This window comes from Pristiophorus japonicus, chromosome 14 (assembly GCF_044704955.1).
Source record: "Pristiophorus japonicus isolate sPriJap1 chromosome 14, sPriJap1.hap1, whole genome shotgun sequence".
Lineage (NCBI taxonomy): Eukaryota > Metazoa > Chordata > Chondrichthyes > Pristiophoridae > Pristiophorus > Pristiophorus japonicus.
Genome location: NC_091990.1, coordinates 50,447,294 through 50,467,877, shown reverse-complemented (window position 1 = coordinate 50,467,877; position 20,584 = coordinate 50,447,294). Strand labels below are relative to the sequence as shown.

The window sequence follows — 20,584 nt, the reverse complement described above, 5'->3', positions numbered from 1 at the left end:
CTTGCAGTCCACAGCTTTCTCCTTCATTATCAATCACACAGCCGATTTTAGCATCATCTGCAAACTTCTTAATCATACCCCCTACATTCAAGTCTAAATCATTGATATATACCACAAAAAGCAAGGGACCCAGTACTGAGCCCTGCGGAACCCCACTGGAAACCGCCTTCCAGTCACAAAAATACATATCAACCATTACCCTTTGCTTCCTGCCTCTGAGCCAATTTTGGATCCAACTTGCCACTTTGCCCTGGATCCCATGGGCTTTTACTTTTGTGACCAGTCTGCCATGTGGGACCTTATCAACAGCCTTGCTAAAATCCATATACACCATATCAAATGAACTACCATCATCGATCCTCCTTGTTACCTCCTCAAAAAATTCAATTAAGTTAGTCAGACGTGACCTTCTCTTAACAAATCCATGCTGACTGTCCTTGATTAATACGTGTCTTTCTAAATGAAAATTTATCCGGTCGCTCAGAATTTTTTCCAATAATTTTCCCAATAAATGCAAGAAAGAGTGAGACTGGATGAGAAAGAAGAGACTGCTGTAAAATAAACATGATCTATTGTGATGATTATTTGTAACATTTACATTTCTGTAACCTGTAACTCAACCATTCAAACTCACTCTGAGGTCTCCTGTGTGGAGGAGGGGTGATGACATTTTATATTTCTCAAGTTGAATAATGTTAGTGCTGCCCAACAGAACGTTCCCATTGTCCAAACCAAGCAGTGCCAGGTTAGGTACTGCAGCAATTATTAGATGAAGAGTAAAACTTCCGCCTTTACAGCACCAGTACAGCATTTTTAACTCTCCTGTCAACCATCCTTATTATCTGTCTGAATAACATTGTCAACTTAATCCCAATTTTAATCAGTGGTGGTCTCATTCCCACAAGGAATTAGGGTCAGAATACCAAAAACTCATTCCACTTATTACCATTGTAATGAATTTGCTTCATGTGTTCTAGCAACACATTGCTATTATGATCTAATTGGTTTATTAACAAATGTTTAACAATCACACTACACATTACCAGGTCATCCATTAAGCTCACAACTGCATACCTCATCGTGCATGACCTAGATCCAACTGATTGGGGCTTTATTGTGTATTATGAACATAACTTAACCGGCTAAGCCACTCACAATACAACAGCTCTATAACTATTTTGTATCACACTAATCAAGTGGCCCCTTATTAAAGGGGCACTAAAACCGACAAATTAAGCAATGAAACTTTTTAAACAATAATCGGTCAAATTAAAATTTGGTTGCCGAGGGCGATGATGCACTCCAGTCCCTCCGGTGCCCACCTCTCACGGAAGGCCGCGAGCGTACCAGTGGACAACGCGTGCTCCATCTCCAGGGACACCCTGGCTTGGATGTAACCGCGGAAGAGAGGCAGGCAGTCGGGCTGAACGACCCCCTGGACCGCCCGCTGTCTGGACCGGCTGATGGCCCCCTTGCCCATGCCCAGGAGCAGTCCTACGAGGAGGCCTTCCGACCTACCTACTCCCCTTCACACAGGGTGCCCAAAGATCAGGAGTGTGGGACTGAAGTGCAACCAGAATTTGAGGAGCCGCCCCTTCAAATATTGGAAGAGGGGCTGTAACCTTGCACATTCCATAAAAATGTGGACCACGGACTCCTCTAGACCGCAGAGATTACAGGCGGCCTGGGAGCCCGTGAACCGACTTAAAAACTTATTGCACGGGATTGTTCCATGCACCACCCTCCAGGCCAAGTCCCCAATAAATAAGGGGAGGACTCCCGCATAGAGTGCACTCCATTGGGGACCCCCGCCTCCTCCGGACGGCAAGATGGTGCGCCATGGCGAGTCCGGATGGCAGACGAGGATGGCAATGTGGAGAGTGTGCAAGAGCAGCCCGTACAGGAATCCCCTCCATGCAGAACTGAAAGGCATGGAGGGGATTTCCTGGAGGAGGCTCAAATTGTGAGGCGTCGGCTCCCGAGGGAGGTTTCGAGGCTTGGCGCCAATGAGGAATTCCGTCTGATGGGGGTCAGTTTGGACAGGATCTCCCCATGTGCTTGAGCCTCCTCAACACACCTAACAGAGTCAAGGCCCAGTGCTGTTTTTAGATACTCGTGGCATTGGCCGCGCGCCAGACGTCGGCCCAGGATAACAACAGCTCTACAAACCTGTGAGCAAATTAAAAGGTGCATACATTATAACCATTACAGTCATCGGTTAGCAAGGCTAATCAGCCCATCAATCTGAAATCAGGTCATGAAGATGAATGGACAAGTCTAATCTTTCTGGTTTGTGTATAACATAGCATTGTGAACAGAAACTGAAAATGGAGAGTAAGAGATAAGGTACTTCCTCTGACTAAGCAATAACTGGTACAACAGCAACAACTTGAATTTATATCACGCCTTTAACATAGTAAAACATCCCAGGCACGTTATTAAACACAATTTGACACCAAACCACATAAGGAGATATCAGGGCAGATGACCAAATGCTTGTTCAAAGAAGTAGATTTTATGGAGCGTTTTAAAGGAGGAAAGAGAGGTAGAGAGGCCAAGAGGTTTAGGGAGGGAGTTTCAGAGCATAGGACCTAGACATTTCAAGGCACGGCTGTTAACGTTATACTAAGAACAATTCAATTTTATTTACTACCAATTGGTATTTTTTTCAAATAAGCCTTGATTTGGTGTAATGTTGGTGTGAGTTGGCTGGGTTGGTTGATAGTGGACAGGCAGTTCATCGTGAAGGACGTATTGTACCAGATGTATGCATCACAAGGCAAGTACTGGGGCTGTCTTTCCTGCTACCCTCTGCTTGGGTGCTAGACAGTTGCTGAGCCTGTTCAAGCCGAGCTGTACCTGTATTTGGTGGGATGGTCCCAGTCACTTCCCTGGAATAGATCCCCTGGCAGGGCTTTGTACACGGAAACAGGGGTGGAAAGAGAAGCACATCAGCAGTCTGGTTACTGGCCTTGGGACTTTCACGTTATGATTGGAGACCCAAAGATCCATGCAGTGCTGCAAAATAATACGGCACTTAACTTTCAGCCTTGCTGCCTGGGCCGCTCCGAATCTCTAATCTGAGGAATTCTAGGTACAAGGGCCACTGCCACCATCATCGTGAAGTGCCTCAGCCCTGTGTGCCCAACTGCTCGAACAGTGAAGGCCTGCAAAAGGTCCCTCCTGCTTCATTGAAATGAGAAAAATGAGCTGGCAGAAGCCCAGGAATCACATTTGATTCCAAAATGGTCATCCGCATCTCTGTTAATGGTGACACACAGTGCAGTATCAAGTGTAATGGAGTCAAAGACCTGGAGCTAACTGAGACCAAGAACCTCATATTTTAATTGGTCTTCCTGATGCCCAATTTTAAGATTGATCCCCTTGGATACTGACCCAAAGCTACCTTGAGGAGTAAAGGCACCAATTTAGGGAGATCAACTGCAAAGGTAATATTGGGGGTGCAATCCCCAAGGTAGGATCCTCATCTTGGTCTCACTTGAGGATGGGACAGGCAGGAGTTAGATCTGCTTATTTAAATTCCCAGCGTCCAGAGAATTGCTCTGGCTCCCTGGAACATGGGAAACTTGAATCTAATGATAACTCCTGTACAGCCCACTGTGCTTCATTCCTATCCCCCATTCTATGTTTCATGCAAGTCATCATCATCATGAACGAGGATGACTTGCTTCCAAATGAGTTCACAGATGTTTCGATGAAGGACCTGATGTTTTCATTCTGAACTCCAATTGGAGGGGTGGAAGATGCCTGTGTGTGGATTTTTTTAATGTGTGGTGACCATTGCATCTCAGCCACCACACGGGCTTGACAGAGCTCAGCTTTTATCCAGTGGCAAGGATTAACCAGGACGACTGGAGACCTGCTCTGCTGCACGGACATAGTGCGCACACGTATCGCAGTGTGGGCTGGCCTGTGCTGCTCCTGGGTCCTCAGCTCTTCTGGGCCCCGTACCCGCATCTATCCGCAGCTCCGCCACGATCTCTCACCGCTCCTCCGTAATAAACCAGTGCAGCAATACTGAAGCACTTTAAGAGGATGTGGACATCAAAATTACAAAAGTAACTGCGTCATGCTACTGTATTGAAAAGAAGCATAACAAAGAAGCATCCTTACTTGATGCATTATCACTCCATACAGTCAGTCGTGGCTCTGTGCTAGCACTCTTGCCTCTGACTCAGAAGGTCGTGTGCTCAAGTTCTACTCCAGAGGCTTGTGCTAGGCTGACATTCCAGTGCAGTACTGAGGGAGACCTGCACTGTCAGAGGTGTTGTCTTTCAGATGAGACATTCAACCAAGGCTCTGTCTACCCTCTCACGTGGATGTGAAATATTCCGTGACACTATTCAAAGAAGAGCATGAGAGTTCTTCCTCTGTCCTGACCAGCATTTATCCCTCAGCCAGATCCACTAAAATAGATTATTTGGTTGTTTACCTTTAAAACTACTTCATTGGCTGTCAAGCTCTATGGCACATCCTGAGGATATGAAAGGCGCTATATAAATACATTTCTTTTCTTTACATTGACAAAAATGAAGGTGTTACTTGTATGATTAGTACCATCATCTCTCACATTGGTCACTGTTACCGGTCTCCTAGTATAATTATCTAATGTGGTGTTAAACGTTAATTTGTCACGAGCTACAGTGTACTCAGATCTACACTTTGCATGCGCAGTTGTTTATCACTTGATATGGGGCTATAGATTCTGTACCACAACACAAACAGCATGGAGTCCCCAACACCAGCTGGGAATGTTAACTCATCTGTAAACAGCCAGAAGTCAGTCTATATTACTGCAGTTAATGTGACACCTCCGCTTGTTCTCACCTTGGAAACGCAGGCGATTATCACTTTCAGGTAGGCAGTTATTATGTGACTGAAGGTCACTAATGGATGATTAGTGGGATAGACTGTAGTGCACGAGGTCACATGATAACTCCATGTTGCCAAAGTGCCGGATTCGTACGTGAAAATTTTTTATGCTTTTGCTCAACAGCAATTTATAACCAGCAAAAGAAATAAGCAAACAAGAAAATCAAAACAAGGGTACTGCTTGTCTCAAAGGGATATAGTTGCCATGGAAAAGATTTTGCCTTCATGAGTTCATTTTTTTAAGTAACAAATTAAATGTAAAGCTATTGAGTCATGCCATTTTTTATACTCTCCATGATTTTGTCGAGACTCAGTACCATCATCTGGGCTCAGCTGAGTGTGCATTTGTAGACTGAGTGGACTCGCTAGTGATCGTGTGTGGTTAGATTGTACACACTCTGTCTGGTTATTTAGTGCCAGTTAGGCTCAGTGCTAGAATTCTGGCCTCTGAGTCAACAGCTCATGGGTTCAAGTCCCACTTTAAAACAAGAGCACATAATCTCGGCTGACATTTCAGTGTCGTACTGAAGGAGTGCTGCATTGTCAGAAGTACAAATGAGACGTAATACTGAATTTCTATCTGCACTTTCAAGAAGATGTCAAAGATCCCATGTCATGATTTGAAGAAAACCAGGGGCGCTCTCCATAGTATCCACGCTAACGTTCCTCCCTCAAATAACACCACTAAGACAGATTAACTGATCATTTAGCTCACTGTGGAACCTTGCAGTGCACAAATTAGCTGTTGGGTTTACCTGCATGACAACAGTTATTAAACTGGCTGTGAAGTGTCTGATACATCTGGAGGATGTGAAAGGTGCTATTTAACAGGCAAGATTTTTATTTTCTTTTTATACTGTGCACATTGAATGTTTGGTTATATTGTACGTAGTGCGTGGTTACGCTGCTTATGGATTGAGTGGAGCTGCCCTGATTATATTGTACATTGTGTGTGCACTGAGCAGGATTGCCTTGATTGTAGTGTATATGCAAAAGATGTGATTTTAGCTTCCTTTATGTTTGTGAAAATTCTGACAAATTTCAGAGTTCTTTGGTGTTTTTCTATGCTGGATCCCTGTCCCAAATCAATAAAGTTTAAAATCCCCGTCTCATCTCCGAGTTCCTCTGTGACCTTACTGTACCCTGCCTCTGCAACCTCCTCCACACCTTCTCTCACTCCCACACCTGGCCTTCTGACTCTGGCCTCCTGTGCATCCCAGCCTCCCTCCTGCCCACCATTGGTGACTGAGCCTCCAGCTGCCGAGGCTGTGCTCTCAAACTCTCGCCCAAGCCCATTCCCCTCTCATACCGATCTCTGCCTTGAACATCTAAGTCTTTAATCAGCCCTCCTCAACCCTCCCTCCTAGCTTGGTGTTTCTGTTCCACTTGTTACAATTCTGTAAAGTGGCTTTGCAACTTTTTAATGTTAAAGATGCATTTTAAGTTGTTATGTGCTGAAATGATTTGCACTCACTTTCTGAGCTTGTGTACACTGAGGACACTGCTGGTGGAGATTGGTACTGCAGGCTGACTGAATTTCCGAGCACAATAGTACAATCATGTGTACAATTATATTATTCTTTGTTTTTCCACAGGCAACTTACACTTCACACAGTGTCAGGCTGATTCAACCTGTAAGCTTCTTTTACGTTACATGAGCACAGTCGACAGCAAGCGCACTTCTCCCCTGCACTTAAAAGAAGAAGGAAAGAAAGACCTGCATTTATATAGTGCCTTTCACGACCATCGGACATCTCAAAGTGCTTTCCAGCCAATTAAGTACTTTTTGAAATGTGGTCAATGTTGTAATGTGAGAAACGAAGCAGCCAATTTGTGCATAGCAAGCTCCCATACACCCAGATAGGTCAATACCAGCAGGATTGAGTGGAGGAGAAAACTTGGGAAAAAATTGTGACATTGCACAGCTCATTAACTGATTTTCTAGGGCTATAAAAAGGACAAATGCAGCTTAAAATTATTTTTTAAAAACACACTACTTCATCACTCGTGGAGATGCATTTATCAGACTGCCACCCATGCCACATCCTCTATTTGCGTAGTGCAAAACACTAAATAAGCGATGAGCTTGCGTGTATTTACCCACACCCCGTTCAGAGGACAAATGGTAGCAGACGGATTATGTAATTAGAACTTGACAGGATCCTGCGGGAAGTCAAGGCAGCCCTGCTTTCTCCGTATATATAGAAAGGCGCACAGCAGCAATGGTTAACCTCTGTAAATCATTCAAGTACTTTCTGCATCCATCAAGTGCAATTAATTCAGCAACACTGAAACCAAATAATCCCAGTATCTGTTCTCGTAGATATAATAGGGCCCTGCATTATACACACTGACTGACCACAAGGCTAATGTGCATGTGTCTGAAAATATTTTAATTCGTCTCGCTAAGAAAATCAATCAGAATTGCCAGCTGCTTTGAAATGCTGTACTGCTTTTTACCACATGAAGATAGATCATATCAAATTGCTATTCTAAAAAGGAATCTGAGACTACATTCCACTATATCTCTGTGGTGCTCTGACATTTTAAATACTAGATTTCTATTGCAGTTTTCATCATAGAACTATCTTTTCAATATCTTTCCCCCCAAAAATTGAAAGATTGAAATACTGAATGTTAACAGATGAATTATGGTTTGGTTGTGCATCACATGGAGATAGATTTATTTTCACAGCCTAGATTTCTTTCTCCCCTCTTCAGAAATAACATGAATAATTTGAACCCTATTGCACATATATATCACGCACAAAATCAGTGTTGTTCATCAAAGGAACAACAAAGCCCACTTAGAAGAATATGTACTGGGTGGGGGGGACAAAGTGTTGATGTGGCTCCCAAACTTAACGCTTTTATTTTGGGTCCAAATTTGAGTTCACCCAGATCAATCATGGTTTTCTGACTCTGTCTCCATTGTCTGTGATAGCTGTGGCTCAGTGGGTAGCACTCTCACCTCTTGAGTCAGAAGGTTGTGGGTTCAAAACCCACTCCATAGAAACATAGAAAATAGGTGCAGGTGTAGGCCATTCGGCCTTTCGAGCCTGCACCACCATTCAATAAGATCATGGCTAATCGTTCACCTCAGTACCCCTTTCCTGCTTTCTCTCCATACCTCTTGATCCCTTTAGCCGTAAGGGCCATATCTAACTCCCTCTTGAATATATCCAATGAACTGACATCAACAAGTCTCTGCGGCAGAGAATTCCACAGGTTAGCAACTTTCTGAGTGAAGGAGTTTCTCCTCATCTCAGTCCTAAATGACCTACAGCTTATCCTTAGACTGTGTCCCCTGATTCTGGACTTCCCCAACATCGGGAACATTCTTCCCGCATCCAACCTGTCCAGTCCTGTCAGAATCTTATATGTTTCTATGAGATCCCCTCTCATCCTTCTAAACTCCAGTGTATAAAGGCCCAGTTGATCCATTCTTTCCTCATATGTCAGTCCAGCCATCCCGGGAATCAGTCTGGTGAACCTTCGCTGCACTCCCTCAATAGCAAGAATGTCCTTCCTCAGATTAGGAGACCAAAACTGAACACAATATTCCAGGTGAGGTCTCACCAATGCCCTGTTCAACTGCAGTAAGACCTCCCTGCTCCTATACTCAAATCCCCTAACTATGAAGGCCAACATACCATTTGCCTTCTTCACTGCATGCCAACTTTCAATGACTGATGTACCATGACACCCAGGTCTTGTTGAACCTCCCCTTTTCCTAATCTGCCACCATTCAGATAATATTCTGCTTCGTGTTTTTGCCCCCAAAGTCAATAACCTCACATTTATCCACATTATACTGCATCTGCCATGCATTTGCCCACTCGCCTAACCTGTCCAAGTCACACTGCAGCCTCTTAGTATCCTCCTCACAGCTCACACCGCTACCCAGTTTAGTGTAATCTGCAAACTTGGAGATATTACACTCAATTCCCTCATCTAAATCATTGATGTATATTGTAAAGAGCTGGGGTCCCAGCCCTGAGCCCTGCGGCACTCCACTAGTCACTGCCTGCCATTCTCAAAAGGACCCGTTTATCCCGACTCTCTGCTTCCTGTCTGCCAACCAGTTTTCTATCCACTTCAGTACATTACCCCTAATACAATGTGCTTAGATTTTGCACACCAATCTCTTGTGTGGGACCTTGTCAAAAGCCATTTGAAAGTCCAAATACAGCACATCCACTGGTTCTCCCTTGTCCACTCTACTAGTTACATCCTTAAAAAATTCCAGAAGATTTGTCAAGCATGATTTTCCTTTCATAAATCTATGCTGACTTGGACTGATCCTGTCACTGCTTTCCAAATGCACTGCTATTTCATCTTTAATAATTGATTCCAACATTTTCCCCATCACTGATGTCAGGCTAACCGGCCTATAATTACCCGTTTTCTCTCTCCCTCCTTTTTAAAAAAGTGGTGTTACATTAGCTACCCTCCAGTCCATAGGAACTGATCCAGAATCGATAGACTGTTGGAAATTGATCACCAATACATCCACAATTTCTAGGGCCACTTCCTTAAATACTCTGGGATGCAGACTACCAGGCCCCTGGGATTTATCGGCCTTCAATCCCATCAATTTCCCTAACACAATTTCCCGCCTAATAAGGATATCCTTCAGTTCCTCCTTCTCACTGGACCCTCGGTCCCCTAGTACTTCCGGAAGGTTATTTGTGTCTTTCTTCGTGAAGACAGAACCAAAATATTTGTTCAACTCGTCTGCCATTTCTTTGTTCCCCATTATAAAATCACCTGAATCTGACTGCAAGGCACCTAATTTGCTTTTACTAATCTTTTTCTCTTCACATATCTATAGAAACTTTTGCAGTCAGTTTTTATGTTTCCAGCAAGCTTTCTCTCATACTCTATTCTTCCCCTCCTAATTAAACCCTTTATCCTCCTCTGCTGAATTCTAAATTTCTCCCAGTCCTCAGGTTTGCTGCTTTTTCTGGCCAATGTGGATGTCTCTTCCTTGGATTTAACACTACCCTTAATTTCCCTAGTTAGCCATGGTTGAGCCACCTTCCCCGTTTTATTTTTACTCCAGACAGGGATGTACAATTGTTGAAGTTCAGCCATGTGATCTTTAAATGTTTGCAATTGCCTATCCACCGTCAACCCCCCAAGTATCATTTGCCTGTCTATTCTAGCTAATTCACGCCTCATACCATCGAAGTTACCTTTTCTTAATTTATGGACCCTAGTCTCTGAATTAACTGTGTCACTCGCCATCTTAATAAAGAATTCTACCATATTATGGTCACTCTTCCCCAAGGGGCCTCGCACAACAAGATTGCTAATTAGTCCTTTCTCATTACACATCATCCAGTCTAGGATGGCCAGCCCTCAAGTTGGTTCCTCGACATATTGATCTGGAAAACCTTCTCTAATACACTCCAGGAAATCCTCCTCCACCGTATTGCTACCAGTTTGTTTAGCCCAATCTATATGTAGATTAAAGTTGACCATGATAACTGCTGTACCTTTATTGCACACATCCCTAATTTCTTGTTTGATGCTGTCCCCAACCTCACGACTACTGTTTGGTGGTCTGTACACAACTCCCACTAGAGTTTTCTGCCCTTTGGTATTCCGTAGCTCCACCAATACAGATTCCACATCATCCAAGCTAATGTCCTTCCTTACTATTGCGTTAATTTCCTCTTTAACCAGCAATGATACCCCAACGCCTTTTCCTTTCTGTCTATCCTTCCTGAATGTTGAATACCCTTGGATTTTGAGTTCGCAGCCTTGGTCACCCTGGAGCCATGTCTACATGATGCCAATTACATCATATTCATTAATTGCGGCCTGTGCTGTTAATTCTTCCACTTTATTACGAATACTCCTCGCATTGAGGCACAGAGCCTTCAGGCTTGTCTTTTTAACACAATTTGCCCTTTTGGAATTTTAATTTAATGTGGCGCTTTTTGATTTTTGCCTTGGGTTTCTCTGCCTTCCACTTTTACTTTTCTTCTTTTTATCTTTTGCTTCTGCCCCCATTCTACTTCCCTCTGTCTCCCTGCATAGGTTCCCATCCCCCTGCCATATTGGTTTAACCCCTCCCCAACAGCACTACCAATCACTCCCCCTAGGACATTGGTTCTGCTCCTGCCCAGGTGCAGACCGTCCGGTTTGTACTCTAAGGACTTGAGTACAAAATCTAGGCTGACTCTCCAGTGCAGTGCTGAGGGAGAGCTACACCGACGGGGGATTCTGCCTTTTGGATGGGACTCAGGTGGATGTAAAAGATCCCATGACACTATTCAAAGAAGAGAACAACCCAGTGTGCTGGCCAACATTTATTCCTCCACCAACATCATTTAACAGATTTTCTGGTCATTTATCTTATTGCTGTTTGTGGTACCTTGCTCTCTGCAAAACTGGATGCCACATTTCCTATGTTATAATGGTGACTACACTTCAAAAGTAATTCATTGGCTGTACAACCCTTTGGGACGTCCTGATCCTACGAAGGGTGTTAGAGAAAGGCGAGTCTTTACTTTTGATAAGAGTTTGGATGCTGACAATCTACTTTACAAAAGGCAAGGATCCACGGCCCAAACCTGGCTGTAGCTTGCTCGCCATCAGTATTAAATTCAACAATCAAAGGTCCTTGGGGATGGGAAATGAAAATGTCATGCAGCTACATATATAGGGTACCCTTCTGTGGTCAGGACTCATTAATAGGGCAGAGTAAAGCAAGCTTTTCTCTCCCTTTACTGAAGCATGCAATTATACTTCCAATTTCATATTGGTGCAAGGCCATTTTGTGGCGTGAATCAATGTGAAGGCTGGTATAACAGGAGCATCAGTTCCTGATCTGTCTACTGATTACACTAAAGCCATGTGCTGCGAGGTATTGTATCAGCCTGTATCTGCCTTGCTATTATGCAGCTGCTGGCACTAGTAGCACGAGTCTCCTGTGGCCGGCAGCCTGTGAAAATAGAACTGCTGGATATTTCTAGACCAGTGGTCAGGTACATGGGGCCCGAATTTGGTGAAGACCCCGGCCGCCCAAAGGACCGCCGATGGCCGCCGAGATACCTGACGGTATTCTGGGCGGAGTTTTCATCAAAAAGGTCCTTGAAAGGGCGGTGGGCGGCAAATGAGGGACTTACGCCGTCAATCTTGGCAGCAGTCAGCAGGAGTTCTCATTCTCGGCGGCAAAGGCGCTTGCCGCCCAAGTGCCGCCGAGGATGGAGTTGGACTCATGGAGTGTCAAAAACCTGCAAAGGAAAAGCTTTAAAAAAAACATCGGAACCTTTAGGGGACCTCATACAGGTAAGTCCCTGCGAAGAAAAAAATTTAAAAATGTTTACTCATTTCTTTTTCCAGCTCATCGTAACTACCGTCGGGGATAGACCAACCAGCAGTCCACCCCCGTTCTGGTGCCAACTCCCGTCCGCACCAATCTGGCATCTCGGTGGGCGGGAGTCCAATAAGGCCAGTTGGCCGTCCGCTGACGTCAGCGGGCGGTTCCCAGCGGCTCTCCTCTCTCGCCCGCTCCAGACCAGATCGAAACTGGCACTGGGCAGAACCCGAGGAGGAACGTCGGCGGCAGCAGGCGGCAGTGGGTGGTGAGTCCATCAATTTCGGGCCCACTGGGTTGCTCCCAGGTCTTGGTGACTGCCGCCATTTTAGCTGTGACCAGTAAATGTGCTGCCAGTGGCACAGCTCTCCTCCCTGATGTCACGTCACGGTGTGCGCATTTTGCATCCGAGATCACTACTTAATGACATCATGATGCTATTACGTTGGGCATGGACACTGGCCAATTGGACTCTGTGGGGAAAGGGGAAGTGGTACTCGAGGATGTTCTCGCGGTAATACAAAAGGCTCCCATCTCTGCCCCGGCTCATTTCTGATCTCCGCCTGAGTAAAGCCTATGACTATTTTTTCATGCTTTGAAAGTGTTTTTGCTTTAACAACCATAATGATTGCTGCTGTGCAACTTTGTCATGGCAACATGGTGTTGTGGCAGTAGAGGTTGCTTGGCTGACTGTTGCGGAAATAGAGTTTCATGTTGTGATATTTCCCCACCCCCACCCCCTTGTCTGGCAAATATAACCAGTGAAAATCCTTTGGTTAGTCACATAATATTTCTGATTGCAACAAGTGCTGTCTGCTTGTATTTTTCTGATTGTTAATTAAGGCGGGGAGGAATCATCTCAAATATATAGGTAGCAAGGAGCAGTGGGTTGAATGGCCTCTGTTGGCATTTCCCAGTGAATGGTCCTGCTTAATTTTAAAAGCATTTAGTTTTAAATTGGGGACAGAACCAGGTGCAATGATTGTCTACCACCCTACATCGAATCAATACACGAAATGATACGGGTTTAATCAGCCATCAGTTGAAATAAATCTGACCCTATCGCAATTTGATTCTTAAGAACAAACAGGCAACAGCCACGAATCGGCGTATTATTTCAGAGAGGTGTCAATCATTTTTTGATGAAAGAAAGTCTGTCAGGTGGGTAGTTCAGTTGTGTTTTTGTCTTGTGTGCCATGGGGGAAGGGTAGGGACATGTTACCTGTGGAGGGTAGGGCAGGGTTGAACAACAACAACTTGTGTTTATATAGTACCGAGTGCCTCTAACACAGTAAAACGTCCCAAGGCGTTATCAAAAAGAAATGTCAACAGTGGAGCGATGGAGATGGCATTTGACTGAATTAACCCTGAGGATCAGGCTGTACTTCATTGAATCATACAGCACAGAAGGAGACCATTCGGCCCATCATGCCTGTTCCGGCTCTTTGAAACCACTTATGTAGAGTTTCCCTCTTTGCTGAGGTACAATGAAATCCCTGTGTACATAGTCTGCAGAAGGAGTGGGCTTGATGAGGTGAAGGGCCTTTTTTTCCCCGTGCTCTCCTATGTTATTACGTAAAGCAGAAACGTGGATATACTTGCATTGGGGGCTGTTCAGAGAAGGTTCACCAGGTTGATTCCGGAGATGAGGTGGTTGACTTATGAAGATGGGTAAGTAGATTGGGACTATACATATTGGAGTTCAGAAGAATGAGAGGTGATCTTGTCGAAACATATAAAATAATGAGGGTGCTCGACAAAGTGGATGCAGAGAGGATATTTCTACTCATAGAGGAAACTAAAACTAGGGGACATAGTCTCAGAATAAGGGGCCACCCATTTAAAACTGAGATGAGGAGGAATTTCTTCTCTGAGGGTTGTAAATCTATGGAATTCTCTGCCCCAGAGAGCTGTGGAGGCTGGGTCATTGAATATATTTAAGGCGGCGATAGACAGATTTTTGAACGATAAGGGAATAAAGGGTTATGAGTTTCTTATGTTCTTATGTTATGTTCTTATGTGTTTTTATTGCTCGTGTTCACTGGCACAAGGTCCGATGGTGAGTGTTGAGGCCTACTTTGCTCTTTGATGCTGGGGTACCCTGGTTTCCAAGAGCAACTGCTTTGTTGGCCATGAGCCTGGTTCATTAGCTGAAAACGGCACTCCAACATTATGGAGCAATTTCTACTTGCCTTTGAGCTGCTTTGCTATGCTATGAATCCTGGTTCATAGGAAGCAGATTGCTGAGAGGGAGCGAGAAAGAAAGAAAGAGTGAAAAATATCTCACCTTGTTGCATGAGAGCTCCGACTCCAAACCAGAAGCTATTCAATAGGGTGAAGTTGTTTTCCACGACATCGGATCCAGGGTTGCATGGATGAGCATCATACCATTCATAGGGGCTGAACCTGTAAGGGGAGGTGAGAAATGTAGATAAACATTGAAAAGTAAAACTGCAAGCAGGAAAATCTGAATTAAAAACCGAAAACACTGGATGTTCAGAGTGGGTTTGTCAGCATCTGAGAGAAAAGAATGGTTAACATTTTGGGTGGAGACAAACATTCCCTTCAATTTTTTTTTGGTGCGCGGCCCATTCTAAACACCACGCATGCGCGGATTTTCCTATTTAAAAGCCAGTGAGCCAACTGTGTGGTACTTGCAGAGCTCTGCGTGGGCAAAGGGAATATTGGTGGAGACTCTTTCTTTTGCACGTTTTTTAAAATTAGAAGATTTGTATATATTTTTTTATTCGTTCCGGGATGTGGGCATCGTTGGCAAGGCCAGCATTTATTGCCCATCCCTAATTGCACTTGAGAAGGTGGTGTTGAGCCGCCTTCTTGAACCGCTGCAGTCCCGTGTGGTGAAGGTCCTCCCACAGTGCTGTTATGGAGAGAGTTCCAGGATTTTGAGCCAGTGATGATGAAGGAACGGAGATATATGTCCAAGTAAGGATGGTGTGTAACTTGCAGGTGAATGTGGAGGTGGTGGTGTTCCCATGCGCCTGCTGCCCTTGTCCATCTAGGTGGTAGAGGTCACGGGTTTGAGAGGTGCTGCCAAAGAAGCTATGGTGAGTTGCTGCAGTGCATCTTGTAGATGGTACACACTGCAGCCATGGTGCGCTGGTGGTGGAGGGAGAGAATGTTGAAAGTGGTGCATGGGGTGCCAATCAAGCGGGCTGCTTTGTCCTGGATGTTGACAAGCTTCTTGAGTGTTGTTGAAGCTGCACCCATCCAGGCAAGTGGAGAGTATTCCATCACACTCCTGACTTATGCCTTGTAGATGATGTTAAGGCATTGGGAATTCAGGAAGTGAGATACTCGCTGATGAATACCCAGCCTCTGATCTGCTCTTGTTGCGACAGTATTTATGCGGCTGATCCAGTTAAGTTTGTGGTCCCCAGGGTGTTGATGGTGGGGGATTCGGCGATTGTAATAGAAATATAGAAACAGAGAAAATAGGTGCAGGAGTAGGCCATTTGGCCTTTCGAGCACCACCATTCAATAAGATCATGGCTGATCGTTCACCTCATTACCCCTTTCCTGCTTTCTCTCCATACCTCTTGATCCCTTTAGCCATAAGGGCCATATCTAACTCTCATTTGAATATATTCAATGAACTGGCATCAACAACTCTCTGCGATAGGGATTTCCATAGATTAACAATTCTCTGAGTGAAGAAGTTTCTCCTCATCTCAGTGCTAAATGGCTTACCCCTTATCCTTAGACTCCGTCCCCTGGTTTCTGTACTTCCCCAACATTGGGAACATTCTTCCTGCATCTAACCTGTCCAGTCCCGTCAGAATTTTATATGTTTCTATGAGATCCCCTCTCATCCTTCTAAACTCCAGTGAATACAGGCCCAGTCAATCCAGTCTCTCCTCATATGTCAGTCCTGCCATCCCGGAAATCAATTTGGTGAACGTTCGCTGCACTCCCTCAATAGCAAGAATGTCCTTCCTCAGATTAGGAGACCATAACTGAACACAATATTCCAGGTGAGGCCTCACCAAGGCCCTGTACAACTGCAGTAAGACTTCCCTGCTCCTATACTCAAATCCTAGCTCCTAGCTATGAAGGCCAACATACCATTTGCTTTCTTCACCGCCTGCTGTACCTGCATGCCAACTTCAATGACTGATGTACCATGACACCCAGGTCTCGTTGAACCTCCCCTTTTCCTAATCTGCCGCCATTCAGATAATATTCTGCCTTCGTGTTTTTGCCACCAAAGTGGATAACCTCACATTTATCCACATTATACTACATCTGCCATGCATTTGCCCACTCACCTATCCTGTCCAAGTCACCCTGCAGCCTCTTAGTGTCCTCCTCACAGCTCACACTGCCACCAAGCTTAGTGTCATCTGCAAACTTGTAGATATTATACTCAATTCCTTCATCTAAATCATTAATGTTTATTGTAAAGAGCTGGGGTTCCAGCACTGAGCCCTGCGGCACCCCACTCATTACTGCCTGCCATTCTGAAAAGGACCCATTTATCCCGACTCTCTGATTCCTGTCTGCAACCAGATCTCTATCCATGTTAGTACATTACCCACAATACCATGTGCTTTAATTTTGCACACCAATCTTTTGTGTGGGACCTTGTCAAAAGCCTTTTGAAAGTTCAAATACACCACATCCGCTGGTTCTCCCTTGAGAATTACATCCTCAAAAAATGCCAGAAGATTTGTCAAGCATGATTTTCCCTTCATAAATCCATGCTGACTTGGACCGATCCTATCACTGCTTTCCAAATGCACTGCTATTTCGTCTTTAATAATTGTTTCCAACATTTTCCCCACTACTGATGTCAAACTAACCAGTCTATAATTACCCATTTTCTCTCTCCCTCCTTTTTTAAAAACTGGTGTTACATTAGCTGCCCTCCAGTCCATAGGAACTGATCCAGAGTCGAAGGACTGTTGGAAAATGATCACCAATGCATCCACTATTTCTAGGGCCACTTCCTTAAGTTCTCTGGGATGCAGACTATCAGGCCCCGGGGATTTATAGGTCTTCAATCCCATCAATTTCCCGAACACAATTTCCCGCCAAATAAGGATTTCCTTCAGTTCCACCTTCTCACTAGGCCCTCGGTCCCCTAGTATTTCCGGAAGATTATTTGTGTCTTCCTTCGTGAAGACAGAACCAAAGTATTTGTTCAACTCGTCTGCCATTTCTTTGTTCCCCATTGTAAATTCACCTGAATTTAACTGCAATGGACCTACGTTTGTCTTCACTAATCTTTTTCTTTTCACATATCTATAGAAGCCTTTGCAGTCAGTTTTTATGTTCCCAGCAAGCTTCCTCTCATACTCTATTTTCCCCTTCCTAATTAAACACTTTATCTTTCTCTGCTGAATTCTAAATTTCTCCCAGTCCTCAGGTTTGCTGCTTTTTCTGGCCAATTTATATGTCTCTTCCTTGGATTTAACACTATCCTTAATTTCCCTTGTTAGCCATGGTTCAGCCACCTTCCCAGTTTTACTTTTACTCCAGACAGGGATGTACAATTGTTGAAGTTCATCCATGTGATCTTTAAATGTTTGCAATTGCCTATCCACCGTCAACCCCCCAAGTATCATTTGCCAGTCTATTCTAGCCAATTCACGCCTCATACCATCGAAGTTACATTTCCTTAAGTTCAGGACCCTAGTCTCTGAATTAACTGTGTCACACTCCATCTTAATAAAGAATTTTACCATATTATGGTCACTCTTCCCCAAGGAGCCTCGCACAACAAGATTGCTAATTAGTCCTTTCTCATTACACATCACCCAGTCTAGGATGGCCAGCCGTCTAGTTGGTTCCTCGACATATTGATCTAGAAAACCATCCCGAATACACTCCAGGAAATCCTCCTCCACCGCATTGCTACCAGTTTGGTTAGCCCAATCAATATGTAGATTAAAGTCGTCCATGATATCTGCTGTACCTTTATTGCACGCATCCCTAATTTCTTGTTTGGTGCTGTCCCCAACCTCACTACTACTGTTTAGTGGTCTGTACACAACTCCCACTAGCGTTTGCTGCCCTTTGCTATTCCGTAGCTCCACCAATACTGATATGTCCTTACTATACAGTATAAATGCACACGAGGCCCATACTTGAGAGAAGGTCACTCTGTGACCAGTTACCTTTATTACCAAGACCTCAAGAGCATGATAGTGGGTGGAGCTTCCCCTTTTATACCGGAAAGTCCAGGTTAGGAATGTCTCCCACAAGTTCGCCCCCTGTAGTCAATGTTCTCAAGGTGTACAACTTAGGTCAGCTTATACATGGTTTACAATGATAGTTGAATACATAACATCACCTCCCCCGCAAAGTCTTATTGGGATCACAGGTTAAGTCTCTCTTGTGGTTTACGCTTTCTTGTAGAGTGCCTGAGTTGGGGCTCCGGTTGTTGGGCGCTGGCCTGAGTGTCTGCTGTTTGCGGTGCCTCAGGCCTGTCCGGACTGTCCACAGTGACTCGACTCTCCTCCACTTGGTTCCAGTGTTCGGTCACCTGTGGTGGAGTAAACTCTACGTCATGTTCTTCCTCTGCTTCGTCTATGGGGTTGCTGAACCTCCTTTTAGTTTGGTCCACGTGTTTGCCCCAGATTTGTCCATTGGTAAGTTTAACTACCAAAACCCTATTCCCTTCTTTGGCAATCACAGTGCCTGCAAGCCATTTGGGCCCTGCAGCATAATTAAGGACAAAAACAGGGTCATTGACATCAATACATCACGCCCTTGCATTCTTGTCATGCACATTGTGGCTGACGCCTGCGCTCAACAATTTCTTTCATAGTAGGGTAAATAAGGGATAACCTGGTTTTGAGCGCCCTTTTCATTAGCAGCTGTGCGGGTGGAACCCCTGTGAGCGAATGTGGTCGGGATCTATTGGCCAACAGGAGGTGTGATAAGTGGCTTTGTAGGGAACCCCCTTGGACTCTGAGCATCCCCTGTTTGATTATCTGCATTGCTCGTTCCACCTGGCTGTTTGAGGCCAGCTTGAACGGTGCTGTTCTGTCATGGTTGATTCCATTGTCTGCCATGAAGTCCTGGAATTCAGTGCTTGTGAAGCACGGGCCATTGTCACTGACCAAGACATCCGGTAGACCATGGGTGGCGAACATTGCTCGTGGCAGAGGATGTGCTTGAATTTAAAATGGCACACTCAATCCATTTGGAGTAGGCGTCTACTACACCAAAAACATTTTTCCCATGAAAGGACCTGCGTAGTCCACATGGATGCGTGACCATGGCTTGGCGGGCCGGGACCAGGGGCTAAGGTGGGCTTCCCTGGGTGCGTTGCCCAGCTGAGCACACGTGTTGCACCTGCGAACACAAAGTTCTAGGTCTCCATCTATCCCTGGCCACCAAACGTGTGACCTGGCAATTGCCTTCATCATGACAATGCCTGGGTGCTCGTTGTGAAGTTCTCTGATACACACCTCTCTGCCCTTCTGGGGCATGACTACTTGGTTTCCTCACAGTAGGCAATCGGCCTGAATCGAGAGTTCATCCTTGCGCCTATGAAACAGTTTAAACTCCTCAGGGCATGCCCCATACGTGGCAGCTTATACATGGGTTACAATGATAGTTGAATACATGACACATACCGATTCCACATTATCCAAGCTAATGTCCTTCTTACTCTTACGTTACTTTCCTCTTTAACCAGCAATGCCACCCCACCTCCTTTTCCTTTTTGTCTATCCTTCCTGAATGTTGAATACCCCTGAATGTTGAGTTCCCAGCCTTGGTCACCCTGGAGCCATGTCTCCGTGATGCCAATTACATCATATCTCTTAACTGCTATCTGCGCAGTTAATTCGTCCACCTTATTACGCATACTCCTCGCATTGAGACACAGAGCTGTTGAATGTCAAGAGGCGGTGGTTAGAATCTCGCTTGTTGGAGATGGTCATTGCCTGGCACTTGTGTGTTGCGAACGTTACTTGCCATTTATCAGCCCAAGCATGAATGTTGTCCAGGTCTTGCTGCATGCGGGCATGGAATGCTTCATTTTCTGTAGAGATGTGAATGAAACTGAACACTGTGCAATCAGTGAACATCCCCACTTCTGACCTTATTATGGAGGGAAGGTCATTGATTAAGCAGCTGAAGATGGTTGGGCCTAGGAAACTGCCATGAGGAACTCCTGAAGCGATGCCCTGGGGCTGTGATGATTGACCTCTAACAACCACAACAATCTTCCTTTGTGCTAGGTATGACTCCAGCCAGTGAAGTGTTTTCGCCCACATTCCCATTGACTTTAATTTTAGTAGGGCTCCTTGATGCCACACTCAGTCAAATGCTGCTTTGATGTCAAGGGCAGTCACTTTTACCTCACCTCTGAAATTCAGCTCTTTTCTC

The 20,584-nt window shown here is 44.9% G+C and overlaps 1 protein-coding gene across 1 annotated transcript in view; it reads right to left on the bottom strand.

Annotated features, from left to right (window-relative positions):
* Positions 1 to 20,584, bottom strand: part of grik3 (glutamate ionotropic receptor kainate type subunit 3) — a 609,594-nt gene that overhangs the window by 88,037 nt on the left and 500,973 nt on the right. Inside the window, exon 12 of the mRNA XM_070899209.1 lies at positions 14,511 to 14,629. Coding sequence (XP_070755310.1) covers positions 14,511 to 14,629 — 119 coding nt within the window. The remainder of the gene's footprint in view (positions 1 to 14,510; positions 14,630 to 20,584) is intronic.